Below are 19,988 nucleotides of genomic sequence, written 5' to 3' on the forward strand. Positions count from 1 at the left end.
TAGTTTGTTTTCTCTTTGATCTTGATTAACACATTTTTAATTTATTCTAAAAGATCTAACATCCAACTATGCGCCGCTGTTCACGTCTCATCAAGGTCAACCTTCTACTGCCTACAGGAGACTATCGGGTTCCCTCCCAGTGCTTTAGTTTACAGAAAAATCCCTGCTACCTCTGCTTTTCTCAAACCACAGCCAATTCAAGACCAAATGATGCTCAGCCTCTGCCAAACCTACAGAAAGAAAAGATTTTGAAAACATTTCTTGAGTCAGACAAGGAAACGATGTTCTCGCACCCGAAATCTTCCAAATGCATTGCTTGTAACTACAATATAATTGAATGAACAAAAAATGGAGGACAATATTCTTTATGCAATATTATTTTTTATCTTTGTGGTAAATACTATCGTGGACAACACCTCGCTGTTCTGTTACACAGGTACTTTGATTGTCCTGTTTGTTCTGTCAGGAGCCACATACTAAATGTGCACGCTCTGTTATGTCTGTATCTGCTGAAACGCAAACAAATACACTATGGACCCTTTGGTTTTCCCAGAAAATGCCAGATTTACAGCACACCTGATAAAACTGAAGCAGTTAATTTTTGTTTGTCACACCTGTCTAAATCTGTGGTATCTGTTAATTTGTAACTAAATTAATAGATTTTATTTTTTTTCTTTATCAGTCCTGGATTTCCCACCTGCTGCATACAGATGTATTATCTACACAATAATCATGTAGTACACTGTAAGATATTGTACATTGAAAGCTTATTATCAAATGTATTTTAGCTTCATGTTAACCATTCCCCAAATAAATATTTTGTGACACAGATAACAAGTTACCCAGAGATTGTTTCATTACACAGAAGACTGTTGTCAATACATGGGAGACAAGCATGCCATTGTCTAGATAGGGGTGCTAGTATGTCCACCAGGTGTGGTTGCTATGCAAAGTATATGTTTCTACTTTGTCTATCATTTCTAAGCTTTGCTTGAGCAAACTGTTATTGAAGCACTTTGGAACTTTTTTTTTAGTTGGTGAAGATCCTCAGTCATCCGGGTTTGTTTATCCAAAGATTGAATCCTGTCAACTGGACTTATTTCTTCTCGGTTAGAAACATTTTGCTACTTGTCCAAGCAGCTTCTTCAGTCTGAATAAAGTGGCCAGGGAACCCAGTTATCGCCTCCAGAGTAGGCCTTTGTTCCACCCCGGACTGACTAGGCTTGTTAAGCTGGGAGCAGGGTGGCAGTCATCAAAATGTAACCCTATGATGGGGGTTGTTAGGATAGTGTTTAAGGATGGTGTTTTCTTATTTTTGCTTTTTTTTTTTGATATGTAAAGTCGTCTTGGGTTATGTAAAGTGTCGGAAATGCTGATGGGCACTAACATTAAAATTCTATTCTATGTCTGCACAAAAGACCAGAACACCAGAATCACTTAAAAAGCTGGCGTTTGTTAAAAAAAAAAACAGCACTAGTATAGCATTGCTTAAAGAATGTTTTCAGCAATTGTAATGACAAAGTTGTCAAGTAAATTTGTCATTTAGCTGAACAAGCCACTAAATGTTTGTTCCACATAATTTTTCTGTGGGTCCAAAAGGCTTGTACAGAACTCATGCCTTATTACAGCATATCTTAAGAAAAAATAATATATAAAAGTGTTAAGTATTAACATACTTGATCCTCTCAGTCGAAACACTGATGCATCACATGTACACTGACACTTGAGCACGTGCAGCTATCTTTTTATGTACAACTGTGCCTTTTCTGATTATGTCTCATGACAAACGTTCGGGAACATAAACTGTCTCATGGCTTTTTCAGTAAACACAAACAGGACAGTTTATTTCAGAAATGGCAATCAACATTTGTACCAAAACAAACAAACTGCTAATTATTACATGTAGAAAGCTGCACGATCTCAACATGAGATGTAATGCACAACCATCAGTCATTACAGTGGACGTGTTGCGTGTTTGTTCACTCGTTCTAAATGGTTCATCTATGAGTCGCTGCTTCTGCAAGATGTAACAAAATATTCTCCCGTTGTTGAGAAGAATGTGAAAGACATGTGGTCAATGTGTCCTTGACATCTGACGACTAAAATCAGTTCACCGTTGTATCCAGAAGGATGTTTGTAGGGATTTCAAATTCCCCTCAAAGGGGGTCCTTAGATATCGAGTTCATTAGAATGGGGAACAGGGATGAATAACATGCTGCCCTGGCCATTGTTGTCACCCGTGTGAAGGGGAAAATCACGCCTTTTAGAAACAAGCAGCAGATATATGCACTTATTATATATGGCTTTGAAATTTCCTGGTATTTCTTCCTACTTTTTCCCTGGAAAAGCGATAGCTCAAGACTGATGTGCTAGACAAGAGTTTAGCTTTCCAAATGATGATGTCGCAGTGACGAAAGATTCCGTGAGATGATGACGAGCATTTTCTGACCAGTCTTTTAATACAAAATACTATTTTACAAAATATAAGAGGACTTTACAATAATTCCTATCCTAAATATAACATTGTTAAATATGTAAGGTTGGGACAGCACAGTTCAAAGGCTCTTTGTCCTGTCTCTTGTCCATGGTCCAACACGTCAAGGGTTTCAGATCAAAGTTTCTGCAGGAAGCGAAGCACCAGGTCTCTGAGTGTGGTACGCAGTGGCTCGTTGTTGTCACAGACAATGTGTGTCCCGTCCTCCTCCAGCTGAATCAATGTGTCCTCTGCCTGCAGGTGCAAGATGTGTCCATCGGCTGTCTCCTCCACTTTCACCTCAGTGATTCCGTGCTGCCAAAATGGAGAAACATTAACATCAGCTTTTCATACATGGGTTTTATTCATGTAATTTAGCATTTGAAGGTAGAGACTCCAACTAAAAAAATCTGATAAAGTAAAAGTATTGATGAGTTGTAAAAATCCGATTTGCTTTGTTGTTGGAAGAGAATGCTCATATATTTCAAAATGACATGTAGACAAAATCCTGGGCTTCTGCTCTAAAATAGGTATAAATACCAATAATGTTGTTAGGAGACTGCAATGACAGACAAGTAAGGCTCCTCTTGTAGTTCTAAAGGAAACAGGATGTGGCAATAGAAGAGGTTAACAAAAAAAAAAACTTTTAAACTGCTGTGGTTTCAAACCTTTTGTAATGTGGCCAAGAAAGCTTCCAGGGGCACAGCTCCACTCAGAAGGGGTTTGGGGGCCAGTACCACTGGGGCCTCCTCTATCACACGCTTCCTCTTCTTGCTTGGCGGCACTGGCGGGGGTTTGGGCACCGACTGGCCCAGAGTATGAAACAAAAATTTCAGCTGACCAAAGAAAATATTAAACAACTCGAGTTCTTAAAATGCGTAAGATGCACACACCTGTAGTGTGTGCTTGTTGTCCTTAGAGTGAAGCACCGCAGACACTGTTGCCACGGATACGCCAGGTTTAACTTCAGAGGGCACCAGAGAGTTGGCCAGCTAGGAACAGAACAATCAGATTATTATTATAATCAGATAGATTTGCGCTTTATTCAACATTGTCAACTGACTCTAAACAGGCTCTTTTGATCAGGCAAACTAAAGAAGCCAATATGTTCACCCACGTGAGTTGAAGCTGTAGCAATTATGGCTCTGCTGGGACTCACCTCAGGCAGTATGTAGACACGCTCGTAGCGGCGTCGGAAGGGCAAAGTGAGAACTGAGCAGCGTCTGTAGGGCATGGGAGGAGGCTGCAGCTCCAGCATCAGATCAGAGCGGTGGGACTGGCTCACTGGAGGCTGGGTGTACTGCTCCGGGCAAACCACACGGAGAGGCTGCAGGAGGGAGAAACGTAACAGAGAGCAACTCTTACTAGATACACGGAAACAATCCTAAATAGTCAACTGACTAAACAAGCTTTAGTACTGGAACAAAAACATATCCACGTACCAGAGTTAAAGCTTCTTCTTCCATTCTCATATTTGTTTTACCAGTTTTAGACTGGGCCTCTTTTTATTTAGGTATTCAAACCTACAAAGTAAGCATACAATCCACCTAGTCTGTTGAGTATTAACTTTAGTAGGCCCTCAACAAACGTTTGACAAAACTCTTTTTGAATATTTGAATCCACCAATCAGGACTAAAGGAAGCCCATTCCAAAAGCGTAATGTCAGTCTATTTCATAACCACCTTTAATGTTGGGTTGGGTTCATTGTCCTGTTGGAACACCCAAGTGTTATCAAGTCACAACCATCTAGCTGATGGTTTGAGGTTGTACTGAAAACTCTGAGGGGGTTCTCCTTCTTTATTCACTCTGTTCAGTGCACCAGGGTCCACTGGCAGCAAAAGAACCTCAGACCATAGTGTACCTTTGTTAAAAAGCAGGTACAATGTTTTGGGGTTGAATGACTCACCATTGTGAACAAACAATTCAATCTTTGTCTCATCGGACCGTAAAACTTTTTCCCAGAAGGTTTTTTTGTTCATGTGGTTTTTTTTTGAGCAGGCGGCTTCCTTTTTGCCGTCAGCCTTTTAGTCCATGGTGATGTATGAAGTGGTCCATCAGCAACCGGTTCATGACAGGCCTGTGCCATGATGGTTCCTATGTTGTTCATGATCATCAAAAACCAATGTTTTCTCAGCTAAGGCAGTTTGGTTCCTCTTCGTGACCTTGGGCACAGTACGTTCGGTTTACGCGCAATAGTTTGAACCTATAATCGTTGGATCTCCTATTTAGAAATGATTCCAAGAGACATTTCTGACTTGTGTAAATCGACCTCTCTTTCTCAGATCTGCACTGATCCCCTTGGATTTTCCCACTCTACTGTGTGTTGGTGAGTGATTTATATTGACGAATAAACAGTACAATGAGCTGTCTAAATAGCCCTTTTGATATTGGCACCCCAAAGAGACCATCATGGGACCCTAACAGATAGTTAAGAGGCCTTGAACTCTGCAAATCAAGAGACATTTCAACACTCTCATCATAATTAATAATTGGGTGGGTGTATGTTTATTTTTGAGCTTGTGGTGATGTAATACAACCCCAAATTAATAAAATTATTCTAAGGTTTTTTCATTTTGTAAAGATTTCATATTCATAACTATTCTTTGTGAATGATAAACATGAGTTTATATCAACTTTTGGCCACAATTACTACATTTTGTCTAACATTTGTTATTGTTTATCAGTTCTGTTTATTAAACTGATTGAATCAATTTGTTCAGGACTTTTTTACAATTGTTAAGAGAATGCTGCCAATTTTGCTGAATTGTGAGTTTCTAGTTGCATATGGAAATGATTATTATTGAGCCTCTAAACTAAATCTTAGTTTAATGTACTCAAATCAAAAAGTAATCTATGTTTTTGTACGTAATCAAAGCAGGTGCTACTACAGAATTGCGGTTATTCCCTCCTGCTCTGCCCTAAACGTTGATATAACACTTTTTATTTTTGTTGTGTCTCTCCTGTTAACTTGTAATGTTCTTTCCATTCGCCTCATTCACCCACAGGACTCCCGCTCACCCAGCGATTATTTGCTTTAATGCACAATTCTCCTTATATCAGCGTTGCGTGTAAACACAGCCCATAAGGCCGGTTATTTCTGAGCAACACAATCAGGATAGATTTCCAGTCATTATCTACGTCTTTAAAAAGAGAATCCTTCCAAAAACAGGTTATGTCTTCTTCATCCTCTTGCAGTGCCTTGTAAGTGGTATAGAAAAAGTCTTAAGAGTAACGGTGTTAACAGCATACCTGGATATCCTTCAGCAGCTTTGATACTTGATGGAAGTTGAGTCGTGTGTCAATAGGGCAGTAAACACACTTCATAGCCAGTGGCTGGTAGGGGGCCAAAGCATCCAGGTAGGAGAAGTCTGGCTCTAGTGATAAGACAAGTCACAGGAGCTTTTAGAAGCGAAGAAGTGTTTGCTCTCCTTTGTAATTACAGTTTATGACCCTCTCATTTGTGTCTAGCTCAACAAAGAGGTGTTTAGATTAATTTACCAGTAAAGATGATGGTGTTGAGGCTGGATTTTCCCCACAGCTCCATAAAATGAACCACGTCCCCAAAGCGCAAAGAGGGATGACCGGTAAAAACAACACATGGCTGACGGAACTCACTGCTAAAGTCACCGTGAATACTGGGGTAGTGCTTCAGCTTGTTGGTTTGGATCAGCTACAACAAAAAAACATGGAAGCTGTTAAACTGGAGCCTTGGTTTACAGACTGTGCATATTCAACACACATACAAAGAAAACAACTGAGAAGCATCTTTGTGAGCTTAACAGAAACCTGCAAGTACAAGCATTATGCTCATACCTGCTTCTACACCGACAGTTGCTTTCCCCCTCAGTAGTGTCAGTATTACTTTACAGTGAACCTGTAACATTGCTCTGCTGACAGATAACTGCATGAGATTTGAGAAGCCTTTTATTCTACATTTATTCTACTCTGGTCTGCAGGATCATGTCAGTGCTTGCACAGAATTGCAGAATGAGATTTACAACTAGTCCCGGTTTCTAAAAAGAAGCACTATTGTTCACTAGGACTCACTTCTGCATGGGGGAATGGAGGCTCTGGAAGATACACTTTTGTTTGCTTGTTGTGACACAGCCTGAAATGAGAAAAGGACAAAAGTAGATATTTCACCAATGGCAATTATTAATCTCTCTAAGTGCAACAGTCTCAAAAACAGCAATACATTCTATTATAGGCACTGAAAATAAAAACATTGACAACTGTTATTTTATATCATTCTTGCATCATACACAATCCAGCCCAGATTTCTTAGAATAAATATATTTTGATTGGAACGAAGCTCACCACTCCGCAAAAATCTGAGAGAACTCCAGGGAACTATTAGCGACAGGTGAGATGAAATAGAAGGGTGTGGTCCCCAGGTTGGCACTCTCTATAAACTGGTAGAGACACTCCAGCAGGTCATATATGACACCTGAAGAGTAGCATGGCACAAGCACATTGCCTCCTGCACGGATGGTCATTGCTATAGGCAGAAACAAATAAAAATAAAAAAAAGTTTGTTTTTTTTTTTTTTTAACAGTTGAAGTACATAAGAATTGGGTTAAGATAGTTGAGTAGTCGAAAATTCTCATAGAGCCCCACAGCTAACTAATCTATGCAGCACCTCTAAACTTACCCAGGTTACTGCAGAATTCTCCCAGCATGCCATCTGGGTTGGCAGTGGGCATCTGGGTGAGGCCAGTCAGAATCAGAACGTCACTGTTTTTTAAGGAGCTTTGATCCATCGGCTGAGAGAACAGAAGAGAAGATGGTTAAATTATAACTACCCCTGAGTTACTTAGTAAGAAAAAGTATCTTATGACACTATGATTGAGCTGAACACATTTTTTCTTTCAGTTCACAACAGCATTTGCGGGCACAAATCCGAGATCACTTTAGAGAAGTCAATCACGCCCTATTTGCCATAAGTTGTTATATACAGCATGTTGTGATAGGCCTGTTGACCTAACCTGTGGATGAGTGGTGAGAAGAGAAGAACCTGACACATAGGAAACTTTCTCGTGATGAGACTGAATGATCCAGTTAGAGCTGCCCAGTGAGTACCCAGAACTCAATGGGGAAATCTGTACAGCTCCAAACAACTCCTAGAGAAACAGAAGTGAAACAAACATAAATATGGAAAAGCAATTTTAGGGTTGAACATTAAACAGAAATATCTAGGGAATAAAATACTTTACCCCGAACACAAGTGAGAAACTGACAAAGTAATTAAAAAACTCCTTTTGCATTTAACACGTGCTGATAATACTAACATTTAAGAGAAATTCTTTATTCAAATGTCGTATTAAACATGGAAAAATTCAGGTCAACAGCCTCAACAAAAACTTACAGCCAACAAAGACTGGACTTCATTTTATGTATCAATAGTACTGCAGCGATAACTTCCAGACCAGATCGACAAATCTTAATGTGATTTGTTTCATGGTCAGTGGTTGTGTATAAATGTGCCACATAGGAAAGAGACAGTCCTTCCCACTCGTGCTAGGTGGAAAAGACTGTTCTTACCACTTTTGTGAATAAAAGACTGTTCTTACCACTTTCTGTGAATAACCCACAAGCTGCACTTTGCTGAGGGCTGAGTTGACCTCCTGCATACTGTAGCATCGTTTCCACATCCAGACATCAACTGCATCCTTCAGTGGACCTGGCAGAATCCTAACACAACATTTTAAGTTAAATGCACCAATACAAATTTATGAAAAAAAACAACCCTCTAAATTAAATTTAAAGCTAGACCAGGTAAGCAATTTAGGAAAGCAAGCAGGAAGTAATCTCGAAACAATATTTCTTGAATCTTCTTTTTTTTTTATTCATATGCAACAACTACCTTTGTATTTCCTTATTTTTCCAGCAGGTGGCAGACTGGGCTTTGGGAACTCGCTCCATGAAGTTTACCAGCTCTTCCATCAACAGTCTATGGAAAGAATATCCAGAAAAAACATTTCTGAAATGGTTGGAGTCATGCTGTATTATATCTGACCAACTTGTTTTAAAACTTCCTTTTCTTAGGCACACATATTGTTCAAACTCAAAACCAAACGCAAAAATACATCGAAAATATAGTGTTTTGCCTATAGTTTCCTTACCTGCCAATTTGCAGGGTGGGTTCTGTGGCGTACACTGTCCCTGTGAAGCCTGTGTGTTCAGTGATGTAGGGCAGGGCCATCATACAGTGGTAATTGGAGATCAGGATCACATCGATGGTTGATAGATCCAGTAGCTCTCTCTGTGGTTGATGTAGTAAAAAGTGAAAGATCACGAATTTTGACTGACTGCTGTATGTTTTACGGTTTCAGTTGTACCACTTAATATCTGAACTGTCAAATTTTCAATTGTGAAAGAGAAAAGTAATTAAAGCAAATATTTACTACATTGGTGAATGTGAACATACATCAATATAAGTGATTATAGCCTTACCGTGCAGATCAAACCAAAGTATGATCTGCAGAGCTCAAACATTCATCTGCCAAATTTCTCTTAAGTTAAAAGTCACACTGTCTGATAAACAAAAAAATAATTTTTTCCCCAGGCTTAACCCTCTGGTAGACAAAAGAAACACACACTAGATATTAATAACTATGGTGGCTGAGAATCATACCTCAGGAAGGCAGAACTCTGGCTGTGAATCTACAAACACTCTTCCTGCACACTCCTTCAGCTCCTGGTAAGATGGAAAGGAAGAGGCTAAATCATAAAGAACCTTAAAACATTTAAACTTTGCAAGCAACGATCAAACACAAATTAGAGGTTCTGAAATACATTAAATGCTCAGATGAATCGAATACACTAAAAACTTATTTTACCTTTTCCAAGTTTACTGTTCCATCTTTTGAGTTCCAGGCAGGCAGTTTGGAGAGTCTTGGGCTAAAGGACAAATATATAAATATTAAGCGTATTTTATCTCTACCATCTATAAATGAAAGAACTAAGACACTACCACTCAACGCTGCCAGTGAATCACCTGTGCACAAGAGGAAGGGGCAAGAAGTTGAGGACTGAGGTAGTGTCCAGTCCACAGTCCAGCATGATGGTGGTGGATTTGAACTTGAGGACATTGCAAGGCAATGTAGGATGACCAGACAGACAATACTGCAAAAAGAAAAACAAGCCATCAGAGAATAAAGCAGGGAAAGGTACGACTTTATCAGTATTGCTAAAAAAAAAAATAGAAGCAGGAAGAAAACACATAGCGTTAATACTAATCTACAGCACATATACCCGTGTGAAGACTTGTGAGCATATGCAAACGTGAACATACACACTGCTTCAATCTCATTATAGAAGGAAAATTGCTCTTTTAATCAACACAAGATTAGCAGCTCGTATTTAATTTCACGGTGGACTGCATGCAACATTCCTTGCTGTTAGCTACGTAACTAGCCCAAGTGCAGGGGACAGTACCAAACGGGTCTATTAGCTGCGAAGCTAACAGAGTTAGCCATCATTAGATACCTTCAGCGAATTACTAACATGGTTTTATCGTCGGTAAAACTACTTAAATGCTGATTACAAGGCGTTGTTTACTCACCAGTTTCATTTTTAAACAAGCTAAGACTGATAAACTACAGTTAAGACAGTCAGCCTCAATAATACTCCATCCTTTTCTTGCGCTGCTTTTAGGTCGCATGTCCTCTGCTGCCCCCTACAGACATGGAGTCAAATGCGCCGATCGTTGTCCAAAAGAGCACGTAGTTGCTTGCTTAAAACTGGAATGGAAAAAGAAATGACCGTGACTCGAAAAATATTAAACACAAAATGAGTGAAAGCGTCGAAGACTGTTGTCAACAAATGCACGTGCTCCCAAACTTGGACGTTTTCTTCCAGGGCAATATATACAATAGGTTAATCTAATGTCACATGGCACAGTGCAAGGCTGCCGTGGCGATGCCTATAACTCCAGTAATTATGAATATAGTATTACTTTAGAGCCCTTCGAGTAACCTATTGTATAGTATTTATATGGCCGTGTTTTAAGTTTACATTGCGTTTGGTTTGTGACAGCTAGAGGCAGAGTGACAGCAACAGCAACCCTTTCTATCTACTACTCTGGTTTAGCCCCTCCTGTGCTACTAGCGGCTTGCTAACGCTACTGTCACCGCTCTCAAGTGCCACAGACCAGGCACATTATGTCAACCAAGTGGCAAAGTTAGTTACGTGGTTATGTTGCGAAACTGATGTTGTAACAGTGTCTGCCAGCGTACTTCTGTATCTCCGGTAGGCCTTGTTGTTTTGGGGTTGTTTTTGTTAAATAACGCCAAATATAATCATATTTTGTGGCTAGCCAAGTTAAAAGTGAACTAAAAGGCAGCGTTGGACCGTGTTTTCTATTGAGGTCGATGTTCTCTCATGGAGGATTTGTAGAGTTATTAGTCAGAAGGATTTACCAGTGGCTGAGGGCAGGTACGGTTTGAAACTCCATGCTTCTATTGTCAGAGCAGATGCACTTAATTTCCTCTTTAGGTCTAGATGCTGGTAGAAAACAGCTCTAATGTTAAGCATGGTCATTGAAATGCATCTGTTGATGTTAGTGACAGCGGAGTCGCGTCGTTTTTCTGTCCATAAAATCGAATATGCTCTCATTTATGGAGCTCCACTAACAAGTAAACCAGTAAGTGATCAAAAAGTGAAAGACCTCAACAAGTCTTATGTAGTTGTCGCCAATACATTATAAATTAAGTAATGTGCAATGCAATAGATATAGTATATCACTTCTAATACAAGGAAACGGGATATATATACACATATACATATGTAAGATTAAAATTCATTGTCTGAAATGACTGTCACTTATGTACAGCGAAGAACTGTGACACTACCTTTTGTAGTGGTTAGATGGTTTTCTCACGTTATCTCTGTCACGACTGCCATTTCTTGCGAGTTCCTCATAACTACTTCCTGTCAAGCTGGTCGTGCATTTAATAGTCTGCAAACACCTTTACTTGATAGACCAGAGGAGGTACAAGCTCGGTTTCTTGGCCATGGGAAACACCAGCAGTAATCATCTTGGGATCCCCCCAGCGAAGGGCCCCAGTGCCGTGGGATGCACTGATTTCATGATGGACCACACTGCACAGGTAGGAGTTGAAGCAGTTTTCTACAGTGGTATAAGTTCACTTGGCTTCTGTATGGATATGGTTTTACTTAAATGATGAAACCCTTTTTTCGTTAGTGTGTCGGTGGCGGTAGCCAGGAGAGTGTGAAAGAATTCGATAGTCAAAAATCATTGCCACACTGGTTGTGGGGTTTTCCACAGCACTTTACGTTTGTTAGGCTACTACACATTGGCCTTATTAATTCCAGTTTTACAGTAACTACAGTTGGGTGCAAAGATTTGCTTCAGTTTAGTAACACTGATTTCTTTTCACCAACATACATTTTAAGGTTTTAAATTATTCCTCAATGGAGATGCAAACTTTTGCACCAATGCACTTTTATTTTTATTATTTTACTTGTTTTATTTTTTATTTTTTTAGGTTTGTTACGTCTGATGATAAAAGAACTAGCTGATTGTGCATTCTTACTATTTTGGGTTAAGGGTGAAGTTTGCATCCCCTTTCAGTGAAATGGCATATAAGGGGATGAAAACATGTGCCTCACTCCACCAACTCAAAACACACGCTGCAGTTTGATTATGTAGCTGGACTCTTATCTACTAAAAGCAACAGAATATGTCATAAAGATACATTAGGTACTTAAGGTGTTTCTTCACATTTAAGATGACAAGAAAAGGAAGGAAGAAAAAAGAAACCATGATGATAAAATAAAACAAACGCATGTAATCTATAATTTCAGTGAATTTAACCATTATTTAATGCCAAGTCATATCTGGGCAACAGCTAAGGTGCGTGTGTTGTAAAACTGTTTAGTCCAAAGCAATAAAAAGCTGATAATCAAATTCATTCAACATTTATCAGTCACTATGCAGCAGTTCTACATTGACAAGAGTTTGAAGGATCAGCACAGAAAAAGGACAGAATCCTTACAAAGCAAAATGACATATTTGAGACATGAAGTACTACTAGTCAAACAGTAGTGTATATTTGTGTCTCGCCAACAGGGCTGCTTCTTTCGGCTCTACTATCCCTGTCAAGAGACTGAAAAGGCTGAAAAACCTGACTGGGTCCCAAGCAGAGAATATTTTAATGGTCTGGCAGACTTCATGAAAATCAACCGGACTCTCAGTGAAAAGATTTTTAACTACCTCTTTGGTAATTTGGCTTCGATTGGTAAACTACATAACATTTCCAATGTGTTTATTATAGGTGCATTTTGTTTAAACTTATAACAAGTGTATTTACTCCACTAGTGCTGCTTGAAATGTTTCCAAATATAGCATAGTGTTGTTGCATTTGTAATGTTTTTCAGTTATTCCAAGCAGACGTTGATTTGCTTTTATTTCTGTACAGTGTGAAATTCTTAATTATTTAGTTTTGCACAATATTTCCAGGAAGAGCTTTCTAATTAATTTGACCTTTTTTTAAACTGCACAATTGAGCAACAATAATGTAATGTTGACAACAATGAAAACAAAAGGGATAATTAGAAATGACATAACTCGGAAGGTTTGGGGAAACGACCTTCATGGCATAAAAAAGTCTACATCATTTTGTAAAAAACACTTATGTATTGTGCCTAAAAAAAAAAACAACAACTTGTAATTTGTTTATTCCAGGTTCCTTTAAGATTCCAGCCTACCTGGATGCTCCATTTAAATCCAATGGAAAATGTCCTGTCGTGATTTTCTCCCATGGTCTGGGAGCTTTTAGGTACAGACAACTCATAATTCCCTAAATATTCTCCTGTCATTTACTGCTATAAATGGTTGAGATCTCTTTGGTGTTTACTAGGACCTTGTATTCAGCTGTATGTGCAGAAATGGCATCTCATGGTTTCATTGTGGCGTCAGTGGAACACAGGTAAGTTTACAAAACGTGTGATGTTTGTTACGATGTGTTATCTGTATGCTGGTTTTAAAAAAAAAAAAAAAAGCGAAGGAAGCTTCCTACATTGTATAAATTATTATTCAAGTTGACACAATGTTGTTTACATAATTAGTAGATAGTTGTATTCACATTACAGGCTGCTTATATGTAAAAAAATGTTGAAACTAGCAACATGTCAGTTAGAGGAAGTCCCGTTTGTGTTGGGCAAGCAAACAAATGGGCAGTCTCTTCTGCAAGCGACTGTGTGTTTATCAAGTGGAAAGGGTGTGCAGACAATGGTACGAACCAGGTCATCACATTTCTTTTCATTATAGAGACAAGAGGATCATATAGAGATGAACATAATGGCTACAGTTAGTCTGTCACTCATGTTGACAGGACTGGCAATTCACAGCGTTACAGCAAGTGGTTAAGCCACAGCATACAGAGCGTGTGTCAGGGTTGTGACCGGCTTTGCAGCTCTGACATGGGTTACACACTTTGTCTCCACATGTGATTATCAGAGGTCATTCAGCCAAACCATAGTCATAAAGAAAAACAATTCTTTTTTTTTTTTTTTGCCTTGTTTTTTTATGAGCTGCAACAAAAGCTGTTTTGCATCACGTCTGAACAAGGACAGAAACTGTTAGATGTTGAACACTTGCCAATTAATTAGGAAATTATTAATCTAGTCCTGTACAGACATATACCAAGCCTGTGCTATATAATTTATTTATATATATATATATATATATATATATATATATATATATATATATATATATATATATATATATATATATATATATATATATATATATATATATATATATATATATATATATATATAATTTCTTAGTAATATAACGGAAGTTATCTCAGGAACTGCTAAATACTTTTTAACATTATCTCTAGATTATCATTGGGCCTTTTTGCAAGTTAAACATAATTTATCACAATGCATCAGAGCCCGTGTGATCGAAAGAGTGAAAATGTTCAATCTTCGATCTGTGCAACACCACATTCTTACAGATGTGGACGTGTTTTTCGGTCGCTTTGCACATTTGATTAGATTAGTCACTGTGCTGTTAAGTATCATTGCGTGCACCACGCTGAGCACAGCCCAGAAAAGGTAAAGCATAGAGTTGTCTAAGGAGATCAGAAAGAAAATGACAGAAAAGCATGTCAGAAATCAAGGCAATCTCCAAGCAGCTTGATGTCTCTGAACACAGATACAGGGAGACTCCAGTGATGAATTTGCATGAATAAACCAGTGTTTTAGGGGAGATAAAACTGGAACTTTTTGGCAAGTTACATTACAGACAAAAGCATGAAACATGAAACACCATATCTACTTTGAAACATGGCTTAGTTATGTTTTACGGCTGCTTAGCTGCATCTGGCCCTGCACAGAAAAACACATTTATCACAGTAAAGTCTTAAAACTATTAAGGAATTAAACCAACATTATTTTTACCATTTTTGTGAGTGTTCTTTGTCTTTTAATTATTATTATTATTATTATTATTATGCCACATTGTTTTTTCCTTCTTTGTGCAGGGACCAATCAGCCTCAGCCACGTATTATTTTCGTGAGAAAACTGAGTCAGAGAGGACGAGGAAGCGTGCACCTAAAACATCTGCCACAGGCCAGGACAACTTGGTGAAGGAGTGGATGTACTACAGAACTCTGCAGCATGGAGAGAGAGAATTCCCTCTCAGAAATAAACAGGTAAAGAGGATTTCAACATGTCGTACAGTATTTTGAAGAAGTAAAAACCATGCCCATGCCATGTGTAACGGCAGAATGAAATCAGCACATTTTAATCAAGTCCTTATGTAACAGTTGAAGTGGGGGTTGGGTTAGTAACTTTACACTTAGTCAGCAATATATTACATTATATATCTGTTATATAAGGATTTAATGGACTCTCACATTGAACCTGGTTAACCTTATCATACATTTATTACTGTTTTGAAATACCTTCTTATATTAATTCATTTTCTTATGACAATTATGCAATATTCAATGTCTGCTTCTTCTTTTTTTTTTCCCCAACTTGTTGATCTAAGGTGAAACAGAGAGCAGATGAATGTATTCTGGCTCTAGATAAACTCACCGAAATCAACTCAGGGACACCAGTGCAGAACGTTTTGAAAACACAATTTGACTGGACAACGCTTGAGGTAACTTTAGTATCAGTTAAAGTTTTGAAATCTAGTTAACAGAATACCGGTTCTAAAAAAAAAAATGTAAGTGAGGCTCGCCCTTCTAACAAATCCGAATTTTATCAATTTCTGTTTGATCATCAAGTTATGGAGCATCCTTATTTATTGAAATTTGATAATGAATAATGCCAGAAGAAGGGCGGCATGGTGATGGAGTGGGAAGCGCAGTCAGAAGGTCCTCTGTTTGAATCCCTAGCTGGCAGTGGCCTTTCTGTGGGGAGTCTGCATGTTCTCCCTGCGCTTGTCTTTGTTTCCTCCCGCAGTCTAAAGACATGCACGTTAGATTCATCGATGACTCAAAAAAGCCCATAGGTGTCAGTGAGAGCATGAATGGTTGTCTGTGTTGTTGTGTTGGCCCTGAGATGGACTGGAGACCCATCCAGGGGGCACCCTGCTTCCTGCCCACTGACATGACCCTGAACAGGATAAGTGGTTACAGATGTTCGATGAATGGATGGATGGATGGATGGATGAATGGATCATACCTGAAGGTTAAGCAGAGCAGAGAGAGAGATACAGGATAACACATAAAACCACCAGACTTGGATCAGATGTTAGAAGCAGAAAGTTGGGAACAGTTCAAAGTGTATATTGGACTAACCCATCTCACTTTTCTTCTTGTCTGCTGGCGAACAGAACTCCATGGATCTATGTAAGATAGCAGTAATGGGACATTCCTTTGGGGGAGCAACAGCGATTGAGGCTCTGTGCAAAGAGGTTAAATTCAAGTATGTGCATTCACAATATACTCCAAGATCTTCTTGTTTTGGAGAAGCACAAATTGAGAATATTTTACTGGTGGTAAACCACAAGATTTAATTTTAAATGGCAAACTTATGAATAAAAACCTGAGTTTTGGGAGTATTGACAAACATGGCAGTAATCTGAGTAATAGAGTAAAAAAATTAAAATGTCACTTGATCCCTGATCAAATTAATGTAGATATTGGATCTCTCTGGATTTGTACTTACTTTCTCTGGCAACGTTTACCTCTCTGAAATCAGATGTGGCATTGCGCTGGATGCCTGGATGTTCCCTTTAGATGATGACAATTTTCCCAGAGTAAAGCAGCCGATCTTCTTTATCAACTCGGAGAAGTTCCAGTGGGCAGGGAACATCAGCCGCATGAGGAAGCTGGACTCAGCCGCCATACAGAGAAAAATGATCACCATCAGGTAAAACGGACAAGTGACCCTGAGTTTAAACAGCAGGGTTAGAATTGATCGGTCTTGATGAGTTTCTAAAGATCTACTTCTCATGTGGTCTTTCTCCTTCAGAGGTACAGTCCACCAGAGTTTCCCAGACTTCACCTTTCTGACAGGCAACTGGATCGGAAAGATGATGAAGCTAAAGGGAGAGATCGACCCAGAGATTGCCATAGACCTTTCCAACAAAGCAACACTAGCCTTTCTGCAGCGCCATCTTGGTAAGCTTGGAAGCCCACTGTCCCTCTGCTCCCTGGTGTATTAAGGATCATGTGTTAAAGCACACACATTTTCATTTCTCTTTTTTTCTAAAAGTCTGAATTAATCTGCACCATCTCCGATTTTGCAGGTCTGGAGAAGAACTTCAATCAGTGGGACCCGCTTATTGATGGGGAAGACGATAATCTCATTAAGGGAACTAATGTTACCGTGCTTCAGTCTGCCATCTAATACTGCCACTGTGCCTCATATGCCCAAAAAATGATGAAATTGGCATTACAACTACCTGAAAAATCTCGCCTTGTGCATGGGAGTCAATGAAGGTCAAGTCGGACCTGCTTGGCATTTTGCTCATTTTTTTTATTTCCCGATGCACTGAAGGTGAAAGTTTTGGTTAGTAAAGAAGAGAAAAGCTCATCTCTACCTCAGCAGCAGCACAGATTTGTTTGTTTCATGACGCCTCAGTGTTGCATGCAATAGCTCAACACATCTTTTCACTGTTGGTAATATCTTTACCATTACCAGCAAAATATCTTAGACATAATTTTTAATCATTTTCATGTTTGAAAGCCAAATGAAAAATCTTATGAAATTACTGTATGTATCTTTAGATATGATAATGTGTGATAATCTTTCCTAATCAGATAAAAGTTGATCATAGATAAACCCCTTTATCTAGATACTGTAGAAAACATGTACACACTCATTCACCAACTACTCAAGATTCCAACACTAAAAGGTTGTATTAAGATGTCATGTGTCGTAACTCAGTAGTTTCATTCTGGGTCAATGACACAACAGCCTTCCACTTTTATACAATAACATATCTGCATTTGTAAGGAACAAAATTCAAATAAATCTGGTTTGTATACAGTTAGTTTTTGTCACGTTATTACAGTGGCTTGTGTTGTCCTTTTTTTAAAACCATGCCAAACATTTTTCACTAAGTCAATTCCATTAGAGTAATTCTAAAATTAGATAAGCAATATCATATATACATTTTATACACAGGTATATAGACAGGTAAAGTACCTGCCTGCAAACAAAATGCCGAATGCCCATGTAGGGTTGGTTTACAGCCTGGATTAGCTTGTTGTTCTGTGACAGACCTACTATTGTCCAAAAACTTTTAAACACACATCAGCCTGACATTCTTCTCCAGTTTGTGTGAAATGTCATTCAGAAATGTGTAGTCGACTAACATCTTGTGTCAAGATTATTCTAAGCCTTACAGCCTAGGACTAGATCTTAGGCTGTAAGGAGGCAGAAAAGGAAACCGACTCATCTCTATAGGTCAGTAACGATATTTATTGTGCCAACACAAATATCCTCAATGCTTGCATGTATCTATATCAAATACAGAAAACATAGCATTCTTGAAACTGTAGTATATTAGCTGAAAACCATTCAAAATTAAGTTTAATCTTCAAAAAAAAAACATTATATTCTCAAAACCTGTTTTCAAAGTATTGGGGCTTTTCTTTTTTCTTTTTTTTTTTTTTAGAACAGATTGGGTGAAACGCAACAGTTCTCCAGGTAATACTTCAGAGAACAAACATACTGAAAACAAACTATTTTGATAATTACTAATGTACAAAAGCCACCATATGTTGGTTTTTAAACTTGAACCAAATAAACCATTAGGCCAAATAATAAGAATCAATCCAAAAAAACAGTAGAAACAACAAAGAAAATATAACTTGGTCTGATAAAGAAATGAAGTTAATCCTCTGGCTTCTGCTCAACAGGCAGATCATCATTAGAACCATCACTAATGATCAGGGAGAGGTGAGTTATTGCAGACAACCAGGCCCCTAAAAAGAATTATAAAAAATAAAAATAAGGATCAGCAACAGAGATGCAAAAAGAAGGTTAAGGAGAGACTTGTTGGATTCTTATGGAGAAGTTACTGTTGAAACCAAACTGTTAGAAACATACTGTAACTAAGCAGTTTAAAAGGAAACTGCACAATGTGAATGAGATTTTTGTACAAATGGTTGAAATTTTCAGGTAAATGTGTGTAAGTTTTGCTGTATACATGTTTCTGCCTCAATGTTATTTTCCAACAACAAAAAAAACCCACTCTATCTATAAACCAAACCCCACCCTCCTTCAAATTAGACCAGGACATATACAAGGATCTGCCACAACATTAACTACACCTGTGCAATTAAATGCTATCCAGAACACTTGCTCTGCCACGAATTCTAATTTTACAAGGTTATAATTTCTCAGTTTTAGGTTGAAACTGTCAGAAAGGTAATACATTCTACTATGTGTTTATTAATAAAATAAATATATTATTAAATTGTGCAGGTTTGCTTAATGGTCTGCACTTGTATAGTGTTTTTCTACCTATTTACACTGCTGCTTATTCACCCATCCACACACACACACACACACACACACACACACACACACGTAGAGTTGTGGCTGATAAGTGTATATATGCAGTCTTGGATCAGATTCATATTGATTAAATCTGCTCTCTGTCAGAACATTGTTTTTTTTTAGTTCTGTGCACAAACTGTCTGCTGTCATCAGTCAGCACCAGCAACTTGCATCTGGTAAAAGTAAACAGAGAAGCTGAATAGAGACCTGGGTGACTAAGGATGAGGTAATTTCAGTTTTGTTGGAAAGTCTTGACAGAGAAAGAGCATCTTTACAAAGCAGTTTTTGAATGTCACACAAAAAGCTGTTGGCATTTACACATTTCAGTTAAATTTGCACACGCCTAACAATTTAGCAAAGCACCAGCATTCACACTTTGAGCTGCACGTCACAAACTGGATTGTGCATCATGGTTTACAAGATCAGTTCTGAATGTAATTTAATTGAACTGAGCATCAAGACCTGTAAAACTCAGGAGTAAGGCCTTTGAAATTGGTAGCATTATCCTCTTGT

General features: G+C 38.4%; 2 protein-coding genes across 5 annotated transcripts; one reads left to right on the top strand and one right to left on the bottom strand.

Moving 5' to 3' along the window:
* Positions 1-1,815: 1,815 nt before the first annotated feature.
* ints9 (integrator complex subunit 9) lies at positions 1,816-11,410 on the bottom strand. Of its 2 annotated transcripts, none has more exons than XM_067482432.1 (17): positions 11,326-11,410; positions 9,471-9,598; positions 9,313-9,373; positions 9,108-9,170; positions 8,596-8,735; positions 8,337-8,423; positions 8,044-8,164; positions 7,459-7,593; positions 7,125-7,236; positions 6,791-6,971; positions 6,521-6,581; positions 5,972-6,143; positions 5,723-5,847; positions 3,633-3,800; positions 3,367-3,465; positions 3,142-3,279; positions 1,816-2,788 (listed from the first exon to the last, which is right to left on the bottom strand). In XM_067482432.1, the coding sequence occupies exons 2-17, from the start codon at positions 9,533-9,535 to the stop codon at positions 2,612-2,614; spliced, it is 1,905 nt and encodes a 634-aa protein (XP_067338533.1). In that variant the 5' UTR covers positions 9,536-9,598; positions 11,326-11,410; the 3' UTR covers positions 1,816-2,611. The 2 variants fall into 2 exon arrangements, with proteins under 2 accessions (XP_067338533.1, XP_067338532.1); XM_067482431.1 differs by lacking the exon at positions 11,326-11,410 and adding an exon at positions 10,038-10,203.
* On the top strand, positions 10,565-17,961 carry pla2g7 (phospholipase A2, group VII (platelet-activating factor acetylhydrolase, plasma)). Of its 3 annotated transcripts, none has more exons than XM_067482434.1 (11): positions 10,565-10,723; positions 11,456-11,583; positions 12,567-12,717; positions 13,182-13,275; positions 13,357-13,425; positions 14,992-15,163; positions 15,505-15,618; positions 16,297-16,388; positions 16,665-16,835; positions 16,938-17,086; positions 17,215-17,961. In XM_067482434.1, the coding sequence occupies exons 2-11, from the start codon at positions 11,488-11,490 to the stop codon at positions 17,313-17,315; spliced, it is 1,209 nt and encodes a 402-aa protein (XP_067338535.1). In that variant the 5' UTR covers positions 10,565-10,723; positions 11,456-11,487; the 3' UTR covers positions 17,316-17,961. The 3 variants fall into 3 exon arrangements, with proteins under 3 accessions (XP_067338535.1, XP_067338534.1, XP_067338537.1); XM_067482433.1 differs by having other exon boundaries at positions 10,603-10,909; XM_067482436.1 differs by lacking the exon at positions 10,565-10,723 and adding an exon at positions 10,945-11,117.
* The last annotated feature ends 2,027 nt before the right edge of the window (positions 17,962-19,988 follow it).

This window comes from Channa argus, chromosome 17 (assembly GCF_033026475.1).
Source record: "Channa argus isolate prfri chromosome 17, Channa argus male v1.0, whole genome shotgun sequence".
Classification (NCBI taxonomy): Eukaryota; Metazoa; Chordata; class Actinopteri; order Anabantiformes; family Channidae; genus Channa; species Channa argus.